General features: G+C 36.0%; 1 protein-coding gene across 1 annotated transcript; it reads right to left on the bottom strand.

Annotated features, from left to right (window-relative positions):
- Positions 1-1008: 1008 nt before the first annotated feature.
- LOC117663978 (uncharacterized) lies at positions 1009-11090 on the bottom strand. The gene is made up of 7 exons (XM_034414642.2): positions 10841-11090; positions 9652-9768; positions 8753-8864; positions 7904-8032; positions 5917-6038; positions 4871-5005; positions 1009-2870 (listed from the first exon to the last, which is right to left on the bottom strand). The coding sequence occupies exons 1-7, from the start codon at positions 10902-10904 to the stop codon at positions 2452-2454; spliced, it is 1098 nt and encodes a 365-aa protein (XP_034270533.2). The 5' UTR covers positions 10905-11090; the 3' UTR covers positions 1009-2451.
- Positions 11091-22878: the final 11788 nt, after the last annotated feature.

The raw sequence follows: 22878 nt of genomic DNA, 5'->3' as shown, positions 1-22878 counted from the left end.
TACTATATGTTGAAGTATGGTCCAGAAAATAAATGCTACAATGTTTTTGTACTGTACTTACAAAGTATAGTACCTTGGGATGGTAAAGCAAAATCTGGGATAAAATATATATTTTCCATAGATATCTCAGCTATGACTGAAGCACTGTGTCACCATACAGAAGCAAAGTTTTTGATTAGGGCATCATTAAGAAGACCAGTAGCCAAAGGTGGAGAGATACATGATGTGAGATGATTTATAATTCATGTCAGGTGGAAAAATATCAGATCCTTCTTCGCAGAATGAAAGGATTTGATTTTGGGAGAGCTAAAAGCAAACTGAGTCTTGATCTTGGAGCATCCCATCCGAAAGACGTTTGAAAAGAATACCTAATGCACCAAAGCTTATGCTATTTATCTGTAAAGTTCAGCTCATTAATGTTGCTTGAAAATGATTGGCTTAATATCTGGTGCTTGTGTCAACGGAATGGGACAATTCAACACTGCTAGCTTGATGCAGCCAGCTGGGAGCAGCCTTCTCACCACTGCCAAGTCCCCTCTGCCAACTCGCTGCCACCACCTCTTTGCAGGACATCTCAACACTGGAAATTTGCTGTGGGGATAATTCACTGTGTGTGCTGGATGGAAAGCCAGGTGGGCAGGCAAGTGAGTGAATGGGTTGTCAGGGGGGCGGTGATAAGCAGAGAGTGGAGTTGGAGGCAACTGCACAAAGGCAAAGGCAGGGGGTTGGGGTGTCACCGCTCTGCAACCTCACCGCCCTGCAACTTTTTTTTTAAAGGCCAAATTTCTTAATGTTTGAGGGTATCTTGCTGGGAAGCAGTGAGGTGGGATGTCAGTTTTTTTACAGACTAAAAAGATTTTTTTGAGTTGCATTCAAATCCTTGCCCGTCAAGCAGATTGCAAAGTTTGCAGCCGCATTCAGTCTGATGTACCACAGAAATGGGGCTGCATGGACAAGAAAGTTTGGAGTCCAAACAGATTGGTAAACGCACACACAAACTTTGGAAACTTTGTTGCAATTGCCACTTTTATTTAAAAAATTACAATTGTAAGGATAAATTTTACAATTCATTATAAAGTTGGAAGTTGAAGAAGTGCATACTCTCATGTCAAAGAAAGCTGTTTTATAAATAAGGGGAAGATGCAGGAATTTTCAGGAGCAAGAAATCAGTAGCCACATGATTATTGAGTTGAAAAGATGGGAAGAGAGAGTCAGAATTCAAGGTCTTGTTAGAGAATTTCTTCTGCGTATGGCATCTTAATTTTCTGCAGTAAATTTATCTATATAACATTCATGAGATTGCTTTGGAATATGAAGAGAAAAGACAGTCTAGGCATCATATCTGGTATAAAGCCAAACAGTGATTGCTTTCCCTTACTTCCAAACTAAGAACAGTATCATGGTACAGTACCAATATTAAAAAATAGCTGTCATTGCTGCATTTAAAGAAGATGGAGTGATCAACAGACATGAGAGTTAATTATGCTTTTCCATTTACTTTGAAGATTCATCAGTACTAGCAACAAGTATAGAAAGCCTTGCAAAGTTAATGAAGTCTTTCAAAATCTTGCCACTCTATACATGCTCCATGACTGGAGGCTTTTAAGAAGAGACTGGACAGCCATTTTATCAGAAATAGTGACCTCCAAGGTCCCTTCCAACTCTTGTTACTGTTACATGTGTGTCCCTCCAATGCAGACTTGGGCATTTTATGATTCACATGCCTCATCTGGCCCTTTTGTTGTCCCTGTCCAGCCTGCAGTGTCAGAGGTGTCAGGGCAGGGGTAGGGCAGTAGTGGCAGCGGGAGAGGAACAGGGTGGAGGCAGGGGCAGTGATTGTGATGGCAGCCCTCCACAACAGTCCCAGTTTTTAATGTGGCCCTTGGGAAAGTTAATTGCCCACTTCTGCTCCAATGTATTTGTAGCACTTACATGGATAAATAGTTTCATATATTGGTCTGCCTAAAATCTTTATCCCTTTCAAATATTTTTGGTGGATTTACAAAATGTGGACCCTACTTAAATATATTCTCCTTTGGAAAATCCATAATGTTCATTGGATGTTTCAGTATATTTCTAAAGAATGTTCATAAAGCTGCTTGGCAAACATACATGCTGTAGTAGTAATAGTAGTGATATTGGTACAAAATCCACAAATCAGTCTGCTTTTCTGTAGTTTAATAATGATTTAGTGCAATGTTATCACTTCAGCTACTAATGCAAGACTTTAGATGCCTTTTCTAACACATCTGTAGTATTTATATTGCATATATCTAAATAAGCATAATTAGTTGCTACTTTATTACAGATATTAAAAGGAATATCTCTTGGCTGTATGCAGTTGTCAGTGATCACATTATAAAGAGTTTTTGAACAAATCATGAATCCATTAAGCAAATACAATTTTTAGGTTAATTGTAACTAGGAACGATTGCCACCATATATTTCTTTTTACAAAAATCTGCGTGGCCAACTGCATTGCCATTCAAAGTTAATAAAAATCTGGTCTGGTGGACAATCCTTGAGCTCAGTGTTCCCATCGCAGCAAACATAGTACTTGTGTGGATCTGGTGGGTAACTGTAATTGCCATTAAGTTTGTCTTTACAAAACTCATCCACAATCAAATCACTTGGCCAATCCTTGATGGCATTGTAGACCAAGCCTCCTGGACAGTTCATGACTACTGTCTGCCCATTAGAGCATCTGTAATATTTATGTGGATTTGCTGGATAAGCATAGTTACCATCAGGTTTGTCATTACAAAATGTACTTGGATCAGAGATGTGGAGTCTAGGATTCAAAGTGGATGCAGGAATAAGTGTGATAAAAGGGCTTCCTGTTGGTTCCGTAGATTCCAAGGCAGCACATACTGAAAGAAATATTTGAAGTCAGATCTTTAGATTCTTGTAACAATTCAATAGCCTTATTACAATCAGAAGTATCTACCAAGCACTGATCAAAAGGCAGGACTGTCCCTGAAACCATGCAATCACTCCCACCCCCACACCCTTTTTACTATGCACCATATGCAGATAAGAGTGGGTTTTGAACAGTCACACCCACCTTCTTGACTTCTTGCTTCCCTTTTCTATAGATGCTTCTGATTCCAACCCAGAAAATCCATTATGAACTGGCATTATTAAAAGAAAATACTAATGGAAAGCATTTATGCTAGATGCTAGATGAGTTCTGCATGACTAGGGATAAAATCTAATAATCTTATATTAATGTTTTTTAGAACTGTGACTATTATATAAAGAGTCTGTACTGTTTAAATCAGAGTAATGCTGAGGCTTCCAGGATAAAGCTTTGGCATTCAATTAGAAACAGATAGAAAGTTCGTTTAATGAGGAGAGATATATGCCGTACCTTTTGATATGGACATCTTGATACGTTTTGATAAAATATTTTATAGAAAAAATTAATAAAAATTCAAAACTCATACAAAGAGGATGTGCCCTATACTGGATTAGACTTCAAGCACTATCAGATTAGTCCCCACTCTTAAATGTAATTCTACTTTCAGAGTTTCAATTATCTGATAGAGAGGAAAGGAACTCCTGGCTCACTCCCAAGACACAGAGTGCATGTCTTGGGAAGGGCATTTAATTCTCCATAAGTCTACTTCCAGAAATGAATTCACATCCTTTCCCCAGTGTTTTGAATGGTACAGATTCTAACTTTTGCTGGTTTAATACCATTTGACTGTACATTCTATTTCAGGTTGTCTATAAGGTGACTCTTTCTCGTCTCTACCTCCAGATTTCATCAGAGATCTTTCTTCCCAAATATTTAATCAAATTATCTTGATTCAAAATGTGTTTTAATTTTGCTATTGTATAAATTTTGTTTAAAATTTTCCTTAATATTTCAAATGTTGAATTACTTAATAAATATTCTTATAATTAATATGTAGTGCCCTAGTACCCAGATTAAGATCCAAATATTATTTTATTCCAATAATTTCCACAATTATAACTCAAGATTCTCAAACTTCTCTGCCCTCTAAAAGTATGGGCAAACTCCCAGAATTCCCAGACAGCATGGCCATTTCTGAAAATTTTGGGAGTTAAAATCCCTATTTCTTGAAAACACCTAGAATAAAATGATAGATCTATCTTGTACTTCTTTTATTATTAAATACTGCATTTGATGGTAGCAATTACAGATTCAGTGTCCCTTTCATTCTTAATTTTGCTTTATGTAGATTTTAGGTGGCAGATCCAAATCTTTCCTATTTACTAGGAGTATAAATTATCAAATTATCTTTTGATAGTAGTAGAGTAGTATAAAAATATTTTCTAATGGCATTAATCAACTAATGCTATTATTCTAATATTCAGTATCTTATATACAAATTAAATATTCACAGAATTTAGTACGATTCCATTATAACACTGTACAATATCTAGAACTTTTTGTCTTGTAATATTGTCATAATTCTGTTAATTATATTAATTCTTATCCATTTTTCCCATTGATAACACCAATTACCCTAAACTGCTGCTCATTTAAGAGTAATGTCAGTTATAAATATCTGGCGTGGTCCTGGACATCATATCACTTGGTTGGTTTTTTTATCTTTAAAGAAGAATATTTGTAACTTGGGGTTGAAATGAAGGGTCCTTGGTGCTCTCTGAGCTTCATTGTTTTCTTGCAGATGTTTCATTACCCAAACTAGGTAACTTCAGCAATGCTAATGTTTCTCTCATCTTAATGTTAGCTGGCAGAAAGTGCTCTGAGCAGAAATAAAATATGCTTAGGCTAAATTCTTCTGGGTAACATATTTTATTTAGGATTATGCCTGAAAGAATCAACACACAATTTAAATGTGGTTGCAGAGCACAGCGCTCTCCTTCGCAAACTTACCACTGTGATTCTTTTTCATCAACAGGATAGATGCATATTTTTCATTCATCACTTTATTCTGATTCAAAGCATAGACCGTTTTAGCATGAATATTGCGGTTTTTCCCAAATACAAAAGTCCACACAGGTATGCTATCTAAACACACAGTAATTAGTTAATTACATCTTTTTAGGACTGTAGCACAAGAATTACATTTATAATTTATCTAAAAAGGACTTAATATGTTTCACTAAAAGCAGAGATAATATTTTTTTAAAAAATCTGCATATTTCTCTTGTAATAATGTGAAGTATTGCTTAGAATCTTGGAACAAAGAAGCTTAGCTAATAAAAACAGGCATAGTAATTACCACCAAGCTCTCAAATTTGAACATAGACTGACACCTGAACATTCTAGACTGATTTTCTAAAGTGAAGTGAAAGATGGGTGTTTCTCCATAAAAGCATTTTGTCACTTTTTAAATTTCTGTTTCCATTATTGAAAATATTTTATAAAAGTAAATTCTGTTTCTTTGTCATAATTTACTAGCTCTTTTATAGCTCTTCAATGGCTATATGTAGTACAAGTTCCAAATTAGCCAAATATATTCACTTTGTGTACTATCAATGTCTTCCCAGCATCCATATGTGTGTGTATTTGTTTGTTTTTATGGGTAATTATAAATGTATCTGTTTATGTATAGATTAGAATAGTTTATTGTTTGTTTATTTATTCAATTTATATGCCACTCATTATTGATATAAATGCTATATGCTTATATACATAATGAGAGAGAAGAGATTATAGTTAAACTAACTAAAGCAAAAAAAGGTAGATAGATCTCTTTACACACAAAATAAAGTAGAAAAAATATTTTAAATACTACAGAAACATTACACCTTCCCAGTTCAATGATTTTTTCAGGGTATAAAACACAGTTACCTGACATCAATCAAACAGGATTTAAGCAGCTGATGTATATAACATCTTTGTTGATCAAAATAAAGGATCCACTTCTCCATAATCTTCCTATTCTTAATTTAAGTAGAAGTACTGAATAGATTTACCTGGTGCTACATAAGGATCTCTTGCAACTCCCCAAACTCCAATATTTGTATGTTTTACATGACCAATCTCTTCCCAGATTGGACGAAGTTTTCCTCTTACTAATATAGTTTCATTGACGCATCTAGAAATTGATCAGTTTACAATGCACTTTTTAAGATCATTTTATTCATAATTGTAATATATCTGTTCTGCTTCTTAAATAAGAATTCAGAATTCATTCTAACTTGTAGTTTCTATTAGTTTAAGCTAAATTATTTTTCTAGTTTATTAAGTTAAGAAACAGATAATGGTTCTGAATTATGGATTATAGCCACAAACACTAAAATATAAGGGCATAAATTAGAATCATAACATTTAGCCTACAGATGAGTGGCTTCTGGGTATACGGAAACTATACCAGAAAATAATGTTTCAGAATATGTGAAGCTACTTTGTGCCTAATTTCAGGCTTTTAGCAACCAGGCATGGATTATGTTTTTGTATCTTTGCTGTACCAAAAAGCATTTGGATAGAAAAGGTAAGCTTAGCACTACCTAACAGACAAGGCTGTACTGCAGATATGAAAACGGAGAAGCCTACTATCTCAAACTTATTCTGAAAAGATTTCCATCCAAGTTGACCCTAGAATTCCAGCCTAAATTCAGGAAGGTGCAGAGTGCTACTGTTTTTCATTCCACAAATCTCTTATTGTGAGACCAGTTTCTGGAACTGATTGATCGATGTAGAATAGCTACATTTTCACTAGGAACCTTTCTACTACCAAGAAAGCTAGAATCTTGAACAAAGCTGAGATACTCATGTTTTGAAACAGAACGCATATCAAATGACTCATGATAACACTAACTTAGGAGCCTGCCCATTCCTTCCTAAAGATGATACCTGGTAGTGACTGCTGCAGCAAGGATGTTCTTTGACTTCATTAGATGTGTAGGAAATATGTGTAGGAAATAAGATTTGCCTACAGAATGTTGAGTTAACCTCTCCCTGCAAGTGTCCCCGGCCTTAGGAGCAAAATGTGCTGTATGACTCAAACTACTATAGTTCGTGTTATGAACTATAGTAGCTTGACTCAGCCTACTGTATTATGCACACCCAGCCAGTTGTGGTTTACTTTACAAACTACGCAGGGGTGGGTTTCAAATTTTTTTACTACCGGTTCTGTGGGTGTGGCTTGGTGGGCGTGGCATGGCTTGGTGGACTCGGGAGGCAGAGAATAGATGGGGGCAGGGCCAGTCAGAATTTTTACTACCGGTTCTCCAAACTACTCAAAATTTCCACTACCGGTTCTCCAGAACTGGTCAGAACCTGCTGAAACCCACCTCTGAAACTACAGCGAAATAAATAATAGGTTAGCAACATATGTGAATTTAATTTTCATGAGTTATCTCTCAGCATAATCTATTTTACAGGAGTAGGCAAAATAAATATGGGTAAAATAGGGAATTGTGCAGCCACTTTGAATTCCTTGGAGGAAAAATTAGATGTAAGAATAATAAAAACAATAATAATAGATTTCCAACTTCTTTTTCAAAATGTTAGCCATTTATTTTTTACTTTTACCCCAATATTTTATGTTATTATTTTTTTTATATCTACACATTATTTTTCTAATCTAGTTTGGAGACTAGAGTCAACTCATACATTTTCCATAGTGTTTGCTATCATTATGGTTTGGCTTTGAGTTTTAATTTCTGAAGCAACTTTATTATATTTTCCAATCTTTTATTGAAGTCTTGTTATATTATTTTAATGGTATCATTAAAACCAAATATAGGTTAGTCCACTTTATTGGGTTCACCTTAGCTATCTATGGTTGTGAAAATTGGATCTTAAAAAAGCAAGACAGGAAGAAGATGTGGAGAGACATAGCTCATAGAATCACCAAGAGTCAGACACAACCGAATGGATAACATCCACATCATCATTAAAATGTTTTAATTAAAAAAAAGAACCACTAAAAAAAGGAAATTTGACAACCAGGCTTACCTGTAGCTAGGCAGATCAGGAGACAGGCTAGAGCCTTTAACAACTACATTTCCTAAGGCTTTGAACCCATGTTCACAATCCATCTCAAAAACGGTAAAATTGTTATTGCCTGAATTTCTCCATATTTCTCTGAAAATTCGAGATACGAAATCCATTATTAAAATGAAAAGTCAAGGTTGCATACTTTTTTTTTTTAGAATTGTTAACTGTAATTGTTCACTGTAATGAATAGGATGCAAATCCAATATTTACATACAAGAAATAAAAAGTGCAATATAACCGTGGTACAAGTCATATTTATTTATATGTGTATTGTTTCTGGGCCATGCTGTTGCTTTAGAAATGCAGTTATCTGCATTGACAAAAGAAATAATGTAATTATTTAATATAAAGAATAGAATAGAAGAGTAGAGTAGAGTAGAGTAGAGTAGGTTAGAGAGAATAGAATAGAATAGAATAGAATAGAATAGAATAGAATAGAATAGAATAGAATAGAATAGAATAGAATAGAATAGAATAGAATAGAATAGAATAGAATAGAATAATATTTCCAATTAATCCTGTGAGTTTTTTAGTTTGGGCAGTAGAAGGTCTCCAAATGAAATCTTATGCAGAATATAGCCACGTTTAGCCTGGAAAAAGAAGACTGGAGAGACTTCATTGGGCACCATATCCAACAGTATTCTTTATGTCTCTGAATCCTCAGAGAAGGTTTTCAGGCAATATCTATAGCCTCTTTGCCAAAGCTTTTTGGCCTATCTTTTTCAGGCAGGCAAATTATTGTATTATTGTATTTTTAGGATTAGTAAACAAAATACTAATGTTCAATATTTTATATCTTCTAAATACCTCAAACCTTTGGGATGTCCAAGAAGACCATTATTCTCATCCTTCACTATTACAGCCCTATTATGAGGTTTACGTTTACCTTGTACAACTATGTCTCCAAGAGAAAAATAATCTGGGGGGAAAAAATAAAGATTGTCATCACAATCCCACTATCCACTATCCTCTGTATTGCAGGCTTGCTAATCTCATCTGGGTTTAATTAACTCTTGGAATTGACACATAATCCAAGGCTTTTAAAATATTTGAGCCAGGAAGATTTTGTGCTCCCTAGAAAATCCTTCCCTTTTCAAAGAACTTTAACATATTCATATTCTAGATATAATTAAAAGAACATATAGCTAATGAATGTGTTTTATCTTTCTTGGGAGTTAACATTTCCTTCTTTACAATAGACTGTTAACATCTAAACAATGACTTGAGGGAACACATGCATCAGAGGTGAGTTTCAGCAGGTTCTGACCAGTTCTGGAGAACTGGTAGCAGAAATTTTGAGTAGTTCAGAGAACCGGTAAATACCACCTCTGACTGGCCCCAGCCCCATCTATTCTCTGCCTCCTGAGTCCCAGTTGATCAGGAGGAAATGAGGATTTTGCAGTAACCTTCCCCTGGAGTGGGGAGAGAATGGAGATTTTACAGTATCCTTCCCCTGGAGTGGGGTGGGAATGAAGATTTTACAGTATCCTTTCCCCGCCATGCCCACCAAGCCATACCCACAGAACCAGTAGTAAAAAATTTTGAAACCCACCACTGACATGCATTATAGTTTTCCTCACTACAAATGTGTTGCATTTTTATTTAAATTATGAAATTAATTTAATTAACATTTCCTTTTTTAAGTGAACAGCTACCCATATCTTTTCCAGAGGACCTACAGGAATAATTCTATAGAAACTATTAACCTTGATCATGACAGTCCACATGCCAGAATGTTGTAGGCTTCAGCGGTCCTGTAAGGTATACAATCTCCGCATAACGTTTGCAAAATTTATACTTCAATTTTTCTTCAGTTGAATATTCTGCAGGAAAGATAAAATACATATGAAATTATTTTATACTAAGTTAGAACAATAACCCACCTATGCTCTGTATTGACTCCACATATGACTGGTTTCTTAGCGACCACTCAAAGTTACAATGGAACTACCTTAGGGCTACTTCTATCATCGGGCAGAAGACATCGAAGCATAGCCAGCCGAACAAATAGGTTTAAAAATAGTTTCTGTCCTTGGGCTGTCAGACTCTTAAACACAACCACAATCACTCCACGTACACGCGGAAACGTATGACTAGTTTTTCTTTTTCTTTTTTCCCCCTAATTACTTGTACAGTGATTATTCTTTATACTATTTATGTTGTTTGTATTTTTTGACATGGATTGCACCAGTGAGGCTAAAACCAATTTAGTTGTATACATAATGTACAATGACAATAAAGGCTATATTAATTACTTATGACCCGGAATTGAAATCTCAACAGTCAGTCTCCCTATCGCATGGTCACATGACTGGGTTTCAGATGCGTGGCAACATGGCCATATTTACAGCCATTTGCAGAGCCCCACACTTCCAGTGTTTGGCAAAATTGCATCCACAGTAAACCATTGGTTTGTTTAACAACCACATGTTCACTTAACGACTATGGCAGCCACTTTATATTCATGGCTATATTCACATAACGAATGCTGTAAAAAAAGGTTGTAAAATCAGAGTCTGGGAAGACTAACCTATTTTATGACCATCATGACTTATGATGTTGATGGGCATTAAAATTCTAAAAAGGACTACTTATACATCATTGTTTCTCAACCTTGACAACTTTAAGATGTGTGGAATTCCCTAGCCAGCACTGGTTATTGCAGGATGTGTGAATTTAGCCAATTGTGGCTTACTTAACAAACCATGGTTAAGCAAACCAAGTCTTATCCTGATCTAAGAAGCCAAGTAAACCCTGAATTCCAGTAAGTTTTAATTAGTGGAACAACAAGAGTAAGTGCAACTATTTTATAAATGTAAGAATTAATTTGTAATGTATCACATTAATAAGTACATTTAATAATATTACAATAAGATAATAATTTATGTTTGTTACTTGTAGCAGATCCTGCAATCAGTAAACAAAGCACAACAAAAGGCCCATTTGAGAAGTTCCCCATCCCTGCTGAAACTGCAGTCTTGGTTAGATTCTGCAAAGAAAACGAACAAAATAATTAGAACTTTGTCAAATCAAACGTATTAACATTAGTTTTGCTAGAGAGTAACCCTTAAATTATATGGTCTCACATTATTACTGACAGACAGAATTGAGAAATGTCTTCATCCACTAAAAGTTTTGTGTCAGTTAAGTTAAATATAGGAGTTAAATAAATGGAGGATGGAAATTATTTAGCATCATAATATGGCATGAATGGAATCACTGTTTGACAGGCTTTACTAAAAGGAGAAAAGAGGTATTGATTTTCAGCTATAAAGAGCTGGCTTGCTGTTACTGGGAGAACATTTAACTGTTGTTATGAATGATAAATCCTGTAGGCATCATTAGACAATTTGTGCTGAAGTTGGGAGAAAACGGTGTTGGTTTAGCCCAACACAGGTCCATTAGCCACAAGGATGATCCTGAATTCATTCTTATTTTGGGAGTTGAGATGTTATCCTTTATAATCTCCAGAGGAAACATTTCACTGGGCTTTTTTGCCTGCTGATATTAGTCAAACAGTATATCTATACTGGCTTCAAATTACAGTTGAATGTCATCTGGAAGAATTTTCTTGGCAGCAGTCAGAGTTCTATTTAGCACAATGCCAAATACTTTATTCCGGCACTCTAACCCTCTATTCTGGAAAGTTAATATTCTAAACAATGAAAAGCTTCCATTTCATCTCTGACATGCTACTCTTTGTTGTGATGGAAGTTGCTTTGCGATGTGGTTTGCATGTAACAGCTGAATAACCACATATATAGTTACTGTTACCCAAGCATTACTCCTGAACTTGTTCAATCCAAGAAACTTTTCACTGCTTGGCAGTGCCTGTTATGTATTCTAAAATAAAATTCAGATAACTCTTGAAGAGTCTATCATTCACATATTATCTTTTCTGTTTTCTTGCCTATTTTCATTAAAATTTCTATTTCTCCCCTAGTATATTTTTGGGAAATGGTACTCTTTTGTCTGCTTTTTTTGTAACGGCATCTCTAATATCTATATACTCACCACTATTTCCTTCCTGGGCAGCTCATCTACGGGTAACTAGAATGAAGAAAGGCCAATGCCAAAAAACTCCCTAAATACATGTTGTCGGGAAAACAACATTGACTGTGATTGGATTATGAAAAAAAAGAGGGGAGGGGGAAAATTTGGGAAGTGTCTCAAGATTGTTGAGTTCTTTTCAGAGTAATGTTTAATGAATCAAGTGACTGTTCGCTTTTATAATCTAAAATAAACTGTAAAAGAGCAAACTGTATATTTATATTGGCTGAACATAGAGTTTAAATATCTACTGTATATTTACATTTTGCACAATTCTAGAATGGCTCAGTGACCTCTTTTTTCTGTTCTCCTGCTAAATGTCATAAATTTGAAGATAATTCAGAAGGAAGCATAGTCCTTCTGTTGAGCATGGATGATCAACTTTCACAAATATCTTTTAGTAGAGTAGGTGTGAACTACAATTCCACATTCACATTGGTATTTCACCAGGTATATTGTTGTGGCCGAAGTGCTGAATTTGGACAAGGAAAGCTAGATACAGGTCTCTACTGAATCAAAAAGTTTTCAGAATGGCTATGAACCAGTCATTCTCTCTCAGACTGAGCTTCAGAGTTGTTGTTCTGAGATCTCTGTACCACCTTGACTTCCATAAAAAGGCAAGGTCATCATCATCATTTTAACCATTGTCTATCCACTGCAGGATGAAGGTCCCTTGCACATGTTTCAACCAATGTAGTCCTGAGATTTCTTTTGCCAGTTGGGTCCTCAATACTTGCTGATGTCGTCGATCCATCTTGTTTTAGGTCTCTTTTGTGGATGCTTTTTATCAAGTGGGATCCATTCTATGATTGCCTTGGTCCACTTTCCATCAGTTATTTTTGCTATGTGACCAGCCCATTTCCATTTCACTTCTTTTACTCTCTTGATGATAACATATACTTTTGTTTGTTCTCTAATCCATGTGCAGGTAAAATGGCAGGCAAAAAAGGAAAGGTATAAATGCAAAAATTAAAAAAAGGTATTTCCAGTGGGAACTGGCAGGGCTGCGTTGACACATTTTTTGAAGTGGTAGAACTCTGACACCCGCCAAAATCATATTTCAAGAAGAGTTCTGGCCTCAGCCATACACAATGTCTACAAATTCTCTGTAATGTTATATAAACTGACTGACAGACAGATTTCTTTGGCTGACCATGAAATCTTGGGTCACCTTGGCTTTCAAAACTCCAAAGCACGCAACAGTAGAAGATTACTGTATTTTTTACACTATAAGACACACTTTTCCTCCTCCAAAAAAGTGGGTGGAAATGTCTGTGCATCTTATAGAGCAAATATTGCCGAAGCCTCAACCACCCACCGGCCTCCACCCTTCGGCCTCTGCCTCCCAGCAATTTGCCTCCTTGCAGCAAACAGCAAACAGCCTAGTCAGCTTCAGCACAGCTTGATTTAGCACGAGCAGCTGATTGGCGGTTGGATCAATACTGTTGATCAGTTATTCCAGGCTGCGGGGATTGCCACCGCTCATCGCCATCACCACCCAGCGCCGCTGCTTATTGCCACCTCATTTTTGGCCTCTGCGTGCCCAATTTTCAGCCATTGGGCATCCCATTTTCAGCCTCTGCATGCCCCATTTTCAGCCTCCACGCATCCTGTTTTTGGCCCATTCCAGGTATCAGGGATTGCTGCCGCCGTCTATAGCCACTGAACGGTGGTGGTGATCAGCAGAGGCAGTGATTGGCAGTGTTAGGCAGTGATTGGCACCGTTAGGTGGCAATAGGTGGTGTTAGGCAGCAATAGGCAGCGTTAGGCAGCAATAGGCCGCCTGGAATGAGCCAAAAACGGGACGTGCGGAGGCTGAAAGCGGGGCGCATGGAGGCAAAAAATGGGGAGCACAGAGGTGGCGATAGGTGGCGGTGACAATTGGCGGTGCCATTAACGATGGGCGGCGGCAATCTCCACAGCCTGGAATAGTTGATGGGTCGTATTCTGTGACACCGATCCAACCACCAATCAGCTGCTCGTGCTAAATCAGGCTGTGCTGAAGCTGACCAGGCTGTTTGCTGTTTGCTGCAAGGAGGTAAATTGCTGAGAGGCAGAGGGAGATTTTTTTTTTCTTGTTTTCCTCTCCCAAAGCTAGGTGTGTCTTATTGTCTGGAGCGTCTTATAGTGCAAAAAATATGGTACATAATAATACATTGAAAAATGGACAAAAGCTGCACTCTTCCACGATCCTGCTACATTAAAAATTGAAAGAGATTATTAAAATTAAAAACTTAGAAGTTTTGTATTATTTTTTATTATAGATACCAGTTTTAGGAGGAAATAGAGAAATGGACTGAAATATATATGAACATGTGCAGACATTCTTCCTTCATGTTTTCTTATGTTCTTTTATGTCCATGCACACATTGAATTAGGGGTGCACAAATTATATCATTTTAAGATTATTTGGGTGGTAGCCGGTTGTCAAAAATAAGTAGGAAAATGGGCTGCTTTGGAAGGTGTTCAAGAATTCTAAGGGAGAAAATGGTGCCTTGAGACTCACAGAACCTTAAGCTTCTTCAGAGTCCTAGCCTCCAAAAAAATATAAGTAGGGAAACTGGGCTCCATTCATTGGGGGAGCTGTCTGTAACCCCACACCTTTTGAATAAAGGAGAGGAGGAAAGATTCAGATAGGGATGCTTGGACAAGGCAAGAGTTTCCATCATTGAGAAACCATGCAGCTCTAGAGAAAATGCTGTGAAAGGGCCTTCATAGCATTCCTTCTGGAGTGGGAGCTGAGTTGAGTCAGGTTTCTGCATTACTTTCAAAGCTTACTATGATAAGAGGGTACAAGGAGACAATGTGTTAAGTTCGAAGCGTGGGAAAGAAGAGACGGGACTCCAGAACTTTTCCTGTAAATTTATTTAGCTGGTCACCGTAAGGAACTGCTGGTGCGGCAGCCGTGGCTCGCCTTTTTCCCGCCGCGAATTCCATCCAATCCGCGGCGGTCATGCAAATTCCTACGTACGTCTGTACGTAACTCAATGCCTGTATGAAATGAGCATATTCCCCTATATGTGAAAAAGGCCAATGTATTGTAATATAATGTAATGAATTATTTCTTTGTAATAGTTCTAAATTTCTTTAGCATTTAACTTAAGTTAGAGAGCCTTGCCTGATATTCTGGATTCACACATCATGGTAAACAAATAATGGAAAGGGATTTTGTTTCACTACATCTGGGAAATTCATATTAAATCAGAATTCTTCCCACTTCTGACTTACTGGGATATATGGATCAGTGGTGAAATCCGAACCAGTTTGCTACTGGTTCTCTGGCTGTGCATGCGTGCTGCGTGACAAATGCACACTGTGTGCGCATGCACAGTGCACACCAAACCTGCGTGCTGCACGCATGCACGCATGTGCAGTACATGCCAAAAGGAGGCTTGGGAAGGTAAGTAGAAGTGAGGGGGGGATCAGCTGTGGCACGCGATTTAGCTTCACTAGAAAGCAGGATTTAAAAAAACTACCAGTTCCTCTGAACTGGTATTTCTGACAATCAGCTGTGCAGTGGGCTTTAGAATGCTTAGTACACACCAAAGGGAGGCTTGGGAAGGTAAGTAGAACAGGAGGGGGAGGAATCAGCTGTGCAGCACAGTTTAGCTTTGCTAGAAAACAGGACTTCCTGCTTTCTAGCAAAGCTAAATCCCACTGCACAGCTGATCGTCAGAAATACCAGTTCAGAGGAACCTATAGCTTTTTTAACTACCGGTTCGCCTGAACCGGTAGCTTTTTAGACTAAATACCAGTTTGCCCAAACCGGTAGTTTTTATCACTACCGGTTTGCCCAAACCAGAGCGAACCGGTAGCATTTCACCCCTGATTTGGATGTGAGATATATGGACATGGCTATTGTGTAACGAATAACAATAATTTTTATTGATTAATCAGATGAATATCTTGTACAGTGTTATTATCTCTTTTGAGTATCAGAATAACTTGTTCACTTGAAAGATAAGCATTTGCTAAACAAAACAAACAGAATACATGCTTTAGTTAGATTTGAAGCCTATGTGGCAAGAAGAGAAGTGGCATACCCGTGTCCTCTCCAAACTCCCAAACACACCTTGATCACACCAATTATTAGCCACCTCACTGTGCCTTCAAGGCAGATGATGATGAAACATAATACATTTACATAATGTGAGGCTGTGCTTGGATGGTGTCAGAATAATGAAGGAAATATTACCTTTATAACAGTGTACTTGGTGATATCTTAAAGCTTCCTCATTCATAGATGTGACAAGATGAAGGCGAGTACTGTTATACAGTAAACATTGCTATTTCTATTGACAGTGTCCAAATCTCTTGTTTATTTAATTAGATTTACCAGTATTATTCCTCAAACATTCAATAATTGCCCCCTTCTATCATATTAAAACTACATTTTAATGGCAACTTTAAAGAGGAGATTGAGAGAATGCACTGGAGAGAGGGTCAGCTGCAGATTGTGCACCTCTAATATAAGATTAGACTACAGTTCTTGGTTAACAACTCTAATTAAGACTGGAATTTCCATTACTAAGTGGGGTGGCTATCAGGTGAAACATGACATGACCACACCACTTAGCAACAGCAGTTCCAGTAGTCCCACTAGCAATTGTTAGGTGAGGACCAAACTGTTAGGTGAGGACCTCATGCTTCTTTTGCTCTGCCTTATTTGCCTCTGATTTAATTCCTCCCATCTGCCTGTCTCCCCCCATCTCTACCCTTTTGGCTGCCCTGCACTCTATCCCCACCTATTCTTGCTACCCCCACAAGCCCATTATGTAGGCTGCACATAGGCTTTGCAAGGCTTGTGGAGGTCTCCCACAATCTCACTAAGGGTCAGCAGCTGCCTTGACCAAGAGGCCTTGTCAGCAGTAGGAAGAAGAAAATGCTGAAGGTCAGCTGGGGCAACAGGTAGGCAGCAGTGGAATCATAACTTTGAACAGTCTCTGAATAAATGGTCGTTAAGCAAGAACTATCTGTACTTTTTATTATGATTTTATGTTCAATCTAAATATTTTAACCAACTTGGCTTTTTCAGATATCGAGATTTTTTTCAAAATTTCTGAATTCAAACAGGTCATGGGGTTCCAGGAACTGGGATTCTGCCACCCCTTGATCGGTTGTTTGTGTCATTATCTTGCAGTCAGGGTCACAGTGTTCTGATGCTCTATATTTTGCAATGTAACTCAAACCACACGGAGGAAAAAAGGTCTTTAGGCAACCCCCCCAAAAAAGTAAAATAAATAAATCCAGCTGATTCAGGAAACCAGCTGAATAAATGCCAATATATTTCAAGATGGAATCCTGCCTATCAATATTATGATTTTAAAAAACCCTGAAATTATGATTTTCTTCTGAGAAAAAAATCAGGAAAATCATACAATAAATAAGTTTTTAATTACAATTCTGTATATATAACTTGGAAGTAAAATTCATTGAATTCACTGGATTTACTTTTAAGCAGAAATACAGTGATACTCTTATTTCCATTTACTGTAACTGGGAGTAAGCTCTACTAAAATCAATATGATTTGATTTCATTGAAAATGTCTAAGGCTGACAGATTTGTTGTAAAAATTTAATTGCCTGTAACATTAATATTATTATATTAAACAAAGAAAATTAATATTATGTTCAGTTGCTTATAGTGCACATGTTATATGTGTTTCTCAATATATACATGTCTGTATCTTATAAGTTTTTATCGTGTAGAGAGAGAGACATATGGTGGATTTTGATTTTCTATGCTTTCTATGTTCTCCTGATCTGAAAAGATTGGCGGCATACTTTTACTTTAGTAGCTAAACAAATAAAAGAAAGAGCCACCATGTATTTCTATACTGTATGAGGTTCAATTAACAAGTAACAGAACAACAAAATAACCAAGTTGCAAGGGGCCTTGGAGATCTTGTAGTCCCTCTGCTCATGAGGGGGACCTATACCATTTCAGACAAGTGGTTGTCTAACCTCTTCTTTAAAATTTCCACCTACAACTTCTAAAGGCAAGCTGTTCCACTGATTATGTCAACCATCCTATTGGCATGCACAGCAAAAGAAACTCCTGGGACATTTTTATTACCAAGAGTAAAACTTTACTGATAGATCCATACAGGAACAGAAGAAGCAAAGCCAATTCTAAGGTTTTGGCACGAAGTACAGTATAATGAAACTCCCTTTTCCTTTCCCCAGGCCGCCAGTGTTCATTGTCCACCAATCCAGGTTAAGCATTTTATTTTGGGAAAATAGTCTTCTTCTTTCGAAAGTCTTCAGCTCATGACCTTAGGGTTGTAAGATTTTCTCAAGTTGCAAATGGCTCACATAAATCCTTTCTCTCCCTCCCAGCTTCCCACACATTCAAATCATACCACTCCTTTGCTTCACTGTCACGCTACAAGCAGAAAGGTGTTTTGTGAGTCAGCCATAACAGATTAATTGTTCTAACTGCAAGGAAATTTTTCCTTATTTCTAGGTTGCTTCTCTCCTTGATTAGTTTCCATCCACTGCTTCTTGTCCTGCCTTCAGGTGCTTTGCGGAATTGTATTATAGTTGCAATGACAACCAGGATTTTTAGAGTCTTAGATTTTTTATTTCTTATAAAATAAAGAAGGCTGTATAAATGAAGCCTTTGGACCATCATTTGAAAATATTGCTGTATGCAATGTTTTTAAATAGAAATTTTAATGTGGCTTTTAAGGAGGAAAGTATGTAGGCTAAAACAAAGATGAACAAGAATGCTCCAAGAATAAATACAAGTGAAAAAAAATGAAATTAGGCTAATTTGAAATTGAAAAATGCTTTCTAGGTTCTACCAGCTTCTTTAACATTGTTCTTCTTGATCATGTTATTTTAGTTGGTAAGCTTTTCTTCTCATTTTGGATATATATATATATATTTACTCTACATATTTTAACTGACCTTCTTTCATTGTGAATCTGAATTACCTCCAGTTTTTCTAAATAAATTTTACCTCACGATTGTCTCTTTTCAAATCTCCTCAGTTGGATCTCAAATACTGCATTACTGTACTATTCTGAGCAGCTTAGAAAACATATTGTTAGATACTAACAGTGAAGCAATATACCTATTTCATTGTATGAGCCTGGCTTCCCGTCTCTTCATTCGCCCAATCTAACACATATATTTAAATTTAAATTATATTTAATAGAATTATGGTCAAATTAAACAGTTTCACCAAATTAATTTTCATAACAAAAAGGATTGCTTCAATACAACAACAAACATAATACAAAGTATGCAAAAGAGAAGGGAAAAAAGCACTAATATTGTCTATGATTAAAAAGTAATGCATCCATTTTGTGCATAAAGAGCCAGTTCAAAGGTTGACAGTGCACACATTTCATCAAGCCAACCTTTGGTTTATGTTGCACAATTACCATCCTAAGAATATGTAACATTTTTTCCTCTCCAAGCATGATAGGTCTAAATTTTTTCATAATTAATACATTACAAATTTTGGAGATATATATTTAACCTTAATGTCTTTAAATCTAATTTCTCTGATGAAGAGCTCATAGGGTACTAAGGATATGGAAAAACCAGAGGATATGACTAAATCTCATGTATTAACATATCTTTAAATGTTTGTATCTCCAGCATAGATTAATAGATAGCCAATTCTTTTTAACATTCTTTGAAAAATTCAGTAGATACCAAAAAGAAATGTATCATCAGTTCATACCATGTTACGTCTATATGTCTATACATATTCAATATTTTTAAAAAAAAACTGAGGCCAATAACTTGCTAGAACTGGGTTTTCAAATTCTTTCTTCCAAATTAGAACAGTCCTCAGCATTATTTAACTCCAAGGTGACCTCAACTTTGTCTAGTATGTGTGTCACACTCATGTATGCGCTGGCATGCCTTCAAGTCAGTATTGATTCCTGGCAATTACCTGGACAAGTCCCTGCAATTTTCTTGGCAAAATTTGCTATTGAGAAGTGGTTTGCTATTTCCAACTACTTAGAACTGAGAGAGAGTGATTGGCTCAAGGTTATCCAGCTGTTTTTGTGCCTAAAGTGGGCCTAGAACTCAGGATCTCCTAGTTTCTAGTCTGGTCCCTTAACCACTACAACAAACTGGCTCTCAAACTTTAGCTAGTCTATGACTCCCAATTTTCCAAGGATACATTTTTTTCAACTATCATGATTTGAACATGTATACAACCAGTCTAAATCTTAAATTATTGCTACATTTTCGTATTTGGATGTCCCCCTTAATTTAATTCTCCATCTCTATATCACTCTCTAAGCATTTTGCTACCATGTTTCCCCGAAAATAAGACCCTGTCTTATATTTTTTTTGAACCCACAAATAAGCGCTTGGCCTTATTGCCATGCGCTCGATTAGGCTTATTATCAGGTGATGTCTTATTTTGGGGAAAACAGGGTAGTTGTGGTGTTTAATTCTTATTTAAATATAGTCACTGGAAGCTTTTGACTAGACGCTTTTTTAAAATTCAAAATTCATAGTTCTCTTTATTTCACAATGCAATTTATCAATAATAATAAAAAGTATATTAGAGAAAATCTATATGTATTTAGACATAAAGCTAACATTAAATAATACATTCTATTAAAGGAGATTGTTTACAAAGACCATGCTTTTTTGAAATAAATTTGTGGGACGAAATATGGGAAGAAGAATTTTTTTAAAATTGAAGTACTACAGAAGGCATTAAGTTATACTTGTCAAATTGTTTCTACTTATCTGGAGGGAGGGGGAAATCACCTTTTATATATTTTATTTCTGTTTTTTTCTACCCCTTCCATTTTTCTGTTTTTTTTTCCTTTACTTTTTATACTTCCTTAGTTTGTTTTAGTTTTTCATCTTTGTATTCATAAACATTAAAAAAAAACTATTGCAAAAGAAATTTATGAATAAATCTTTCAACGAACTCAATTTGACAGCTATATAAAAAAGGGAAAATGAGAGAAGGTTATAGCTTACCTGTAAATTTATTGGTGGGAAAGAGATAATGTAATCCAAAACTTTTTGGATACTTTTTTTTAAAGAAAAACAATTTTTAAATTTAGTTTAGATGGATAAGATTCTTCATCAGACTCATCTGTTTATATTTAAAGAGCTTGCAACCATTTAGCCCTTTAATATTAATACTATTTGCTTATGTAGAAGTTAACAGATGAAAATATTCCAGAGAAATGTTCTGAAAGAGAGAGGAAATCCAATTGAATGTATTATTTTGTTCTTTCTGTTTTCATGTTAGACAAAAAGTGTATGTTAGATCATGTTGTTGCTTTTCTATGAATTCTGTGTCTCTCCCAAATGAAACATACAAATATTAGTCAGGAGACCATTCTGCCATCTGCTGGGAAAAACATTCAGAACAGTGTACCAGTTTTATTAGGCCTTATCAAAAAAAGAAAACCCTCAGTTTAAAAATGTATTGTTTATCCAGAGCAAATAGCATAGATTCAATGGAAGAACTAAGCTAGCAATGCAATTAGCATATGCATTTCTATATTTGACATTTTTGACCTCAGAACTAAATTATCAGTATATATTATCAGTAACTAATATATGATTCTGAGAATTCCATTCTCATAGATTTATGAATATATATTGAGGGAAAATGTAATGGAACAAAATGATGTTTTAAAATTGTATGGGAAAAAATAAATAACCTGCACTATGTTCACGATACTACTGTAATGATCCAGAAGCTCAGACAATGAAAGTGAAGGAGGACAGTGAAAAAATAGGGTTGAGATTAATGTATAAAATAAATATATTAAAGAGAGAAATAAAGCCTAGCACCTAACTAACTTCAATCTTTTACTCTTTTACTGGTAGAAAGCATATAACTAGATTCTAGGATTTGGCTATCCCTTATAATGTATTTTATTTATTTTTATTTATTTTGTTGAGTACGTATTAGATAATATATATTAGCATAAGCATGAATTGAATAAATAAAATGAATACATTTTTTTGTACATGAATATTCTGCTATAAAACTTCTGCTTCCCCACAAGGGCAGAACTCATACAGGAAAAAAAACACTTTCATCTCCTACCAAGGACAACAAAAGCAAACATAGAATAGAGCATGCATTTTTCTTAAAAGAAGCAACTCAAGGAATTCCTCTATTCCTGATCATAAGGCTGGGGTGTTGTGGAATGGAAGGACCAAGCAACATTCCTAGGTCAGCCAGAGACAGTTTTATTGCGCAAGGTTCAGAGCCAGTTTTGTACATGAAGCTTTGAACAAGGAGAGAACTCTGATACAATGGTTTTATACATTTCTAAGACAAAGGATTCAGTGAGATCATACATTTTCCATATATGGTTAATCATGAGATCATACATCCGATTTTCCCTATATGGTTACATACATTGGATAATAAGTTCATCTAATTACTTAAAGCATTAATCTTAGTTTATAAAATTATCTTAGCCACACAACTTTTCCTTAAGTGCTCGGAGTTGCTAATGGGAGAGTTACTACTGTCCTTGGGTAAATTTATTGGATTAAGTAACTCTTTGTAACATATAGGTCTTTGTGTCATTCATAGTGAGGTCACTCAGATGTTTTCCCTATGGTGGTCCTTTTGTGACATCTAAGTCTCAGAAGATATATTACCACTTAATGGGGTTTAACTGTTTGTTAATGTAATTTCCAACAAGCACTTTCTTCTCTTATAATAATGTGAATAGAGAGGTTCTCTCAGAGTTCATGTATCTAAGCACGTCTTCCCCTTATAATAATGTGAATAGAGAGGGTCCCCCAGAGCCCATATATCTGACTCTGTATGATTCCTATTTTATTCACATTATTTCTTATTTGCTATAATTCCTACTTTATTCACATCAGGGGGAATATTTAATCTCTTCTTCCACACACAA

Source organism: Pantherophis guttatus, chromosome 3 (assembly GCF_059756535.1).
Source record: "Pantherophis guttatus breed Tessera chromosome 3, ASM5975653v1, whole genome shotgun sequence".
NCBI lineage: Eukaryota > Metazoa > Chordata > Lepidosauria > Squamata > Colubridae > Pantherophis > Pantherophis guttatus.
The sequence above is the reverse complement of the archived record's forward strand: the minus strand, read 5'-3'. Positions and strand labels throughout refer to the sequence as shown.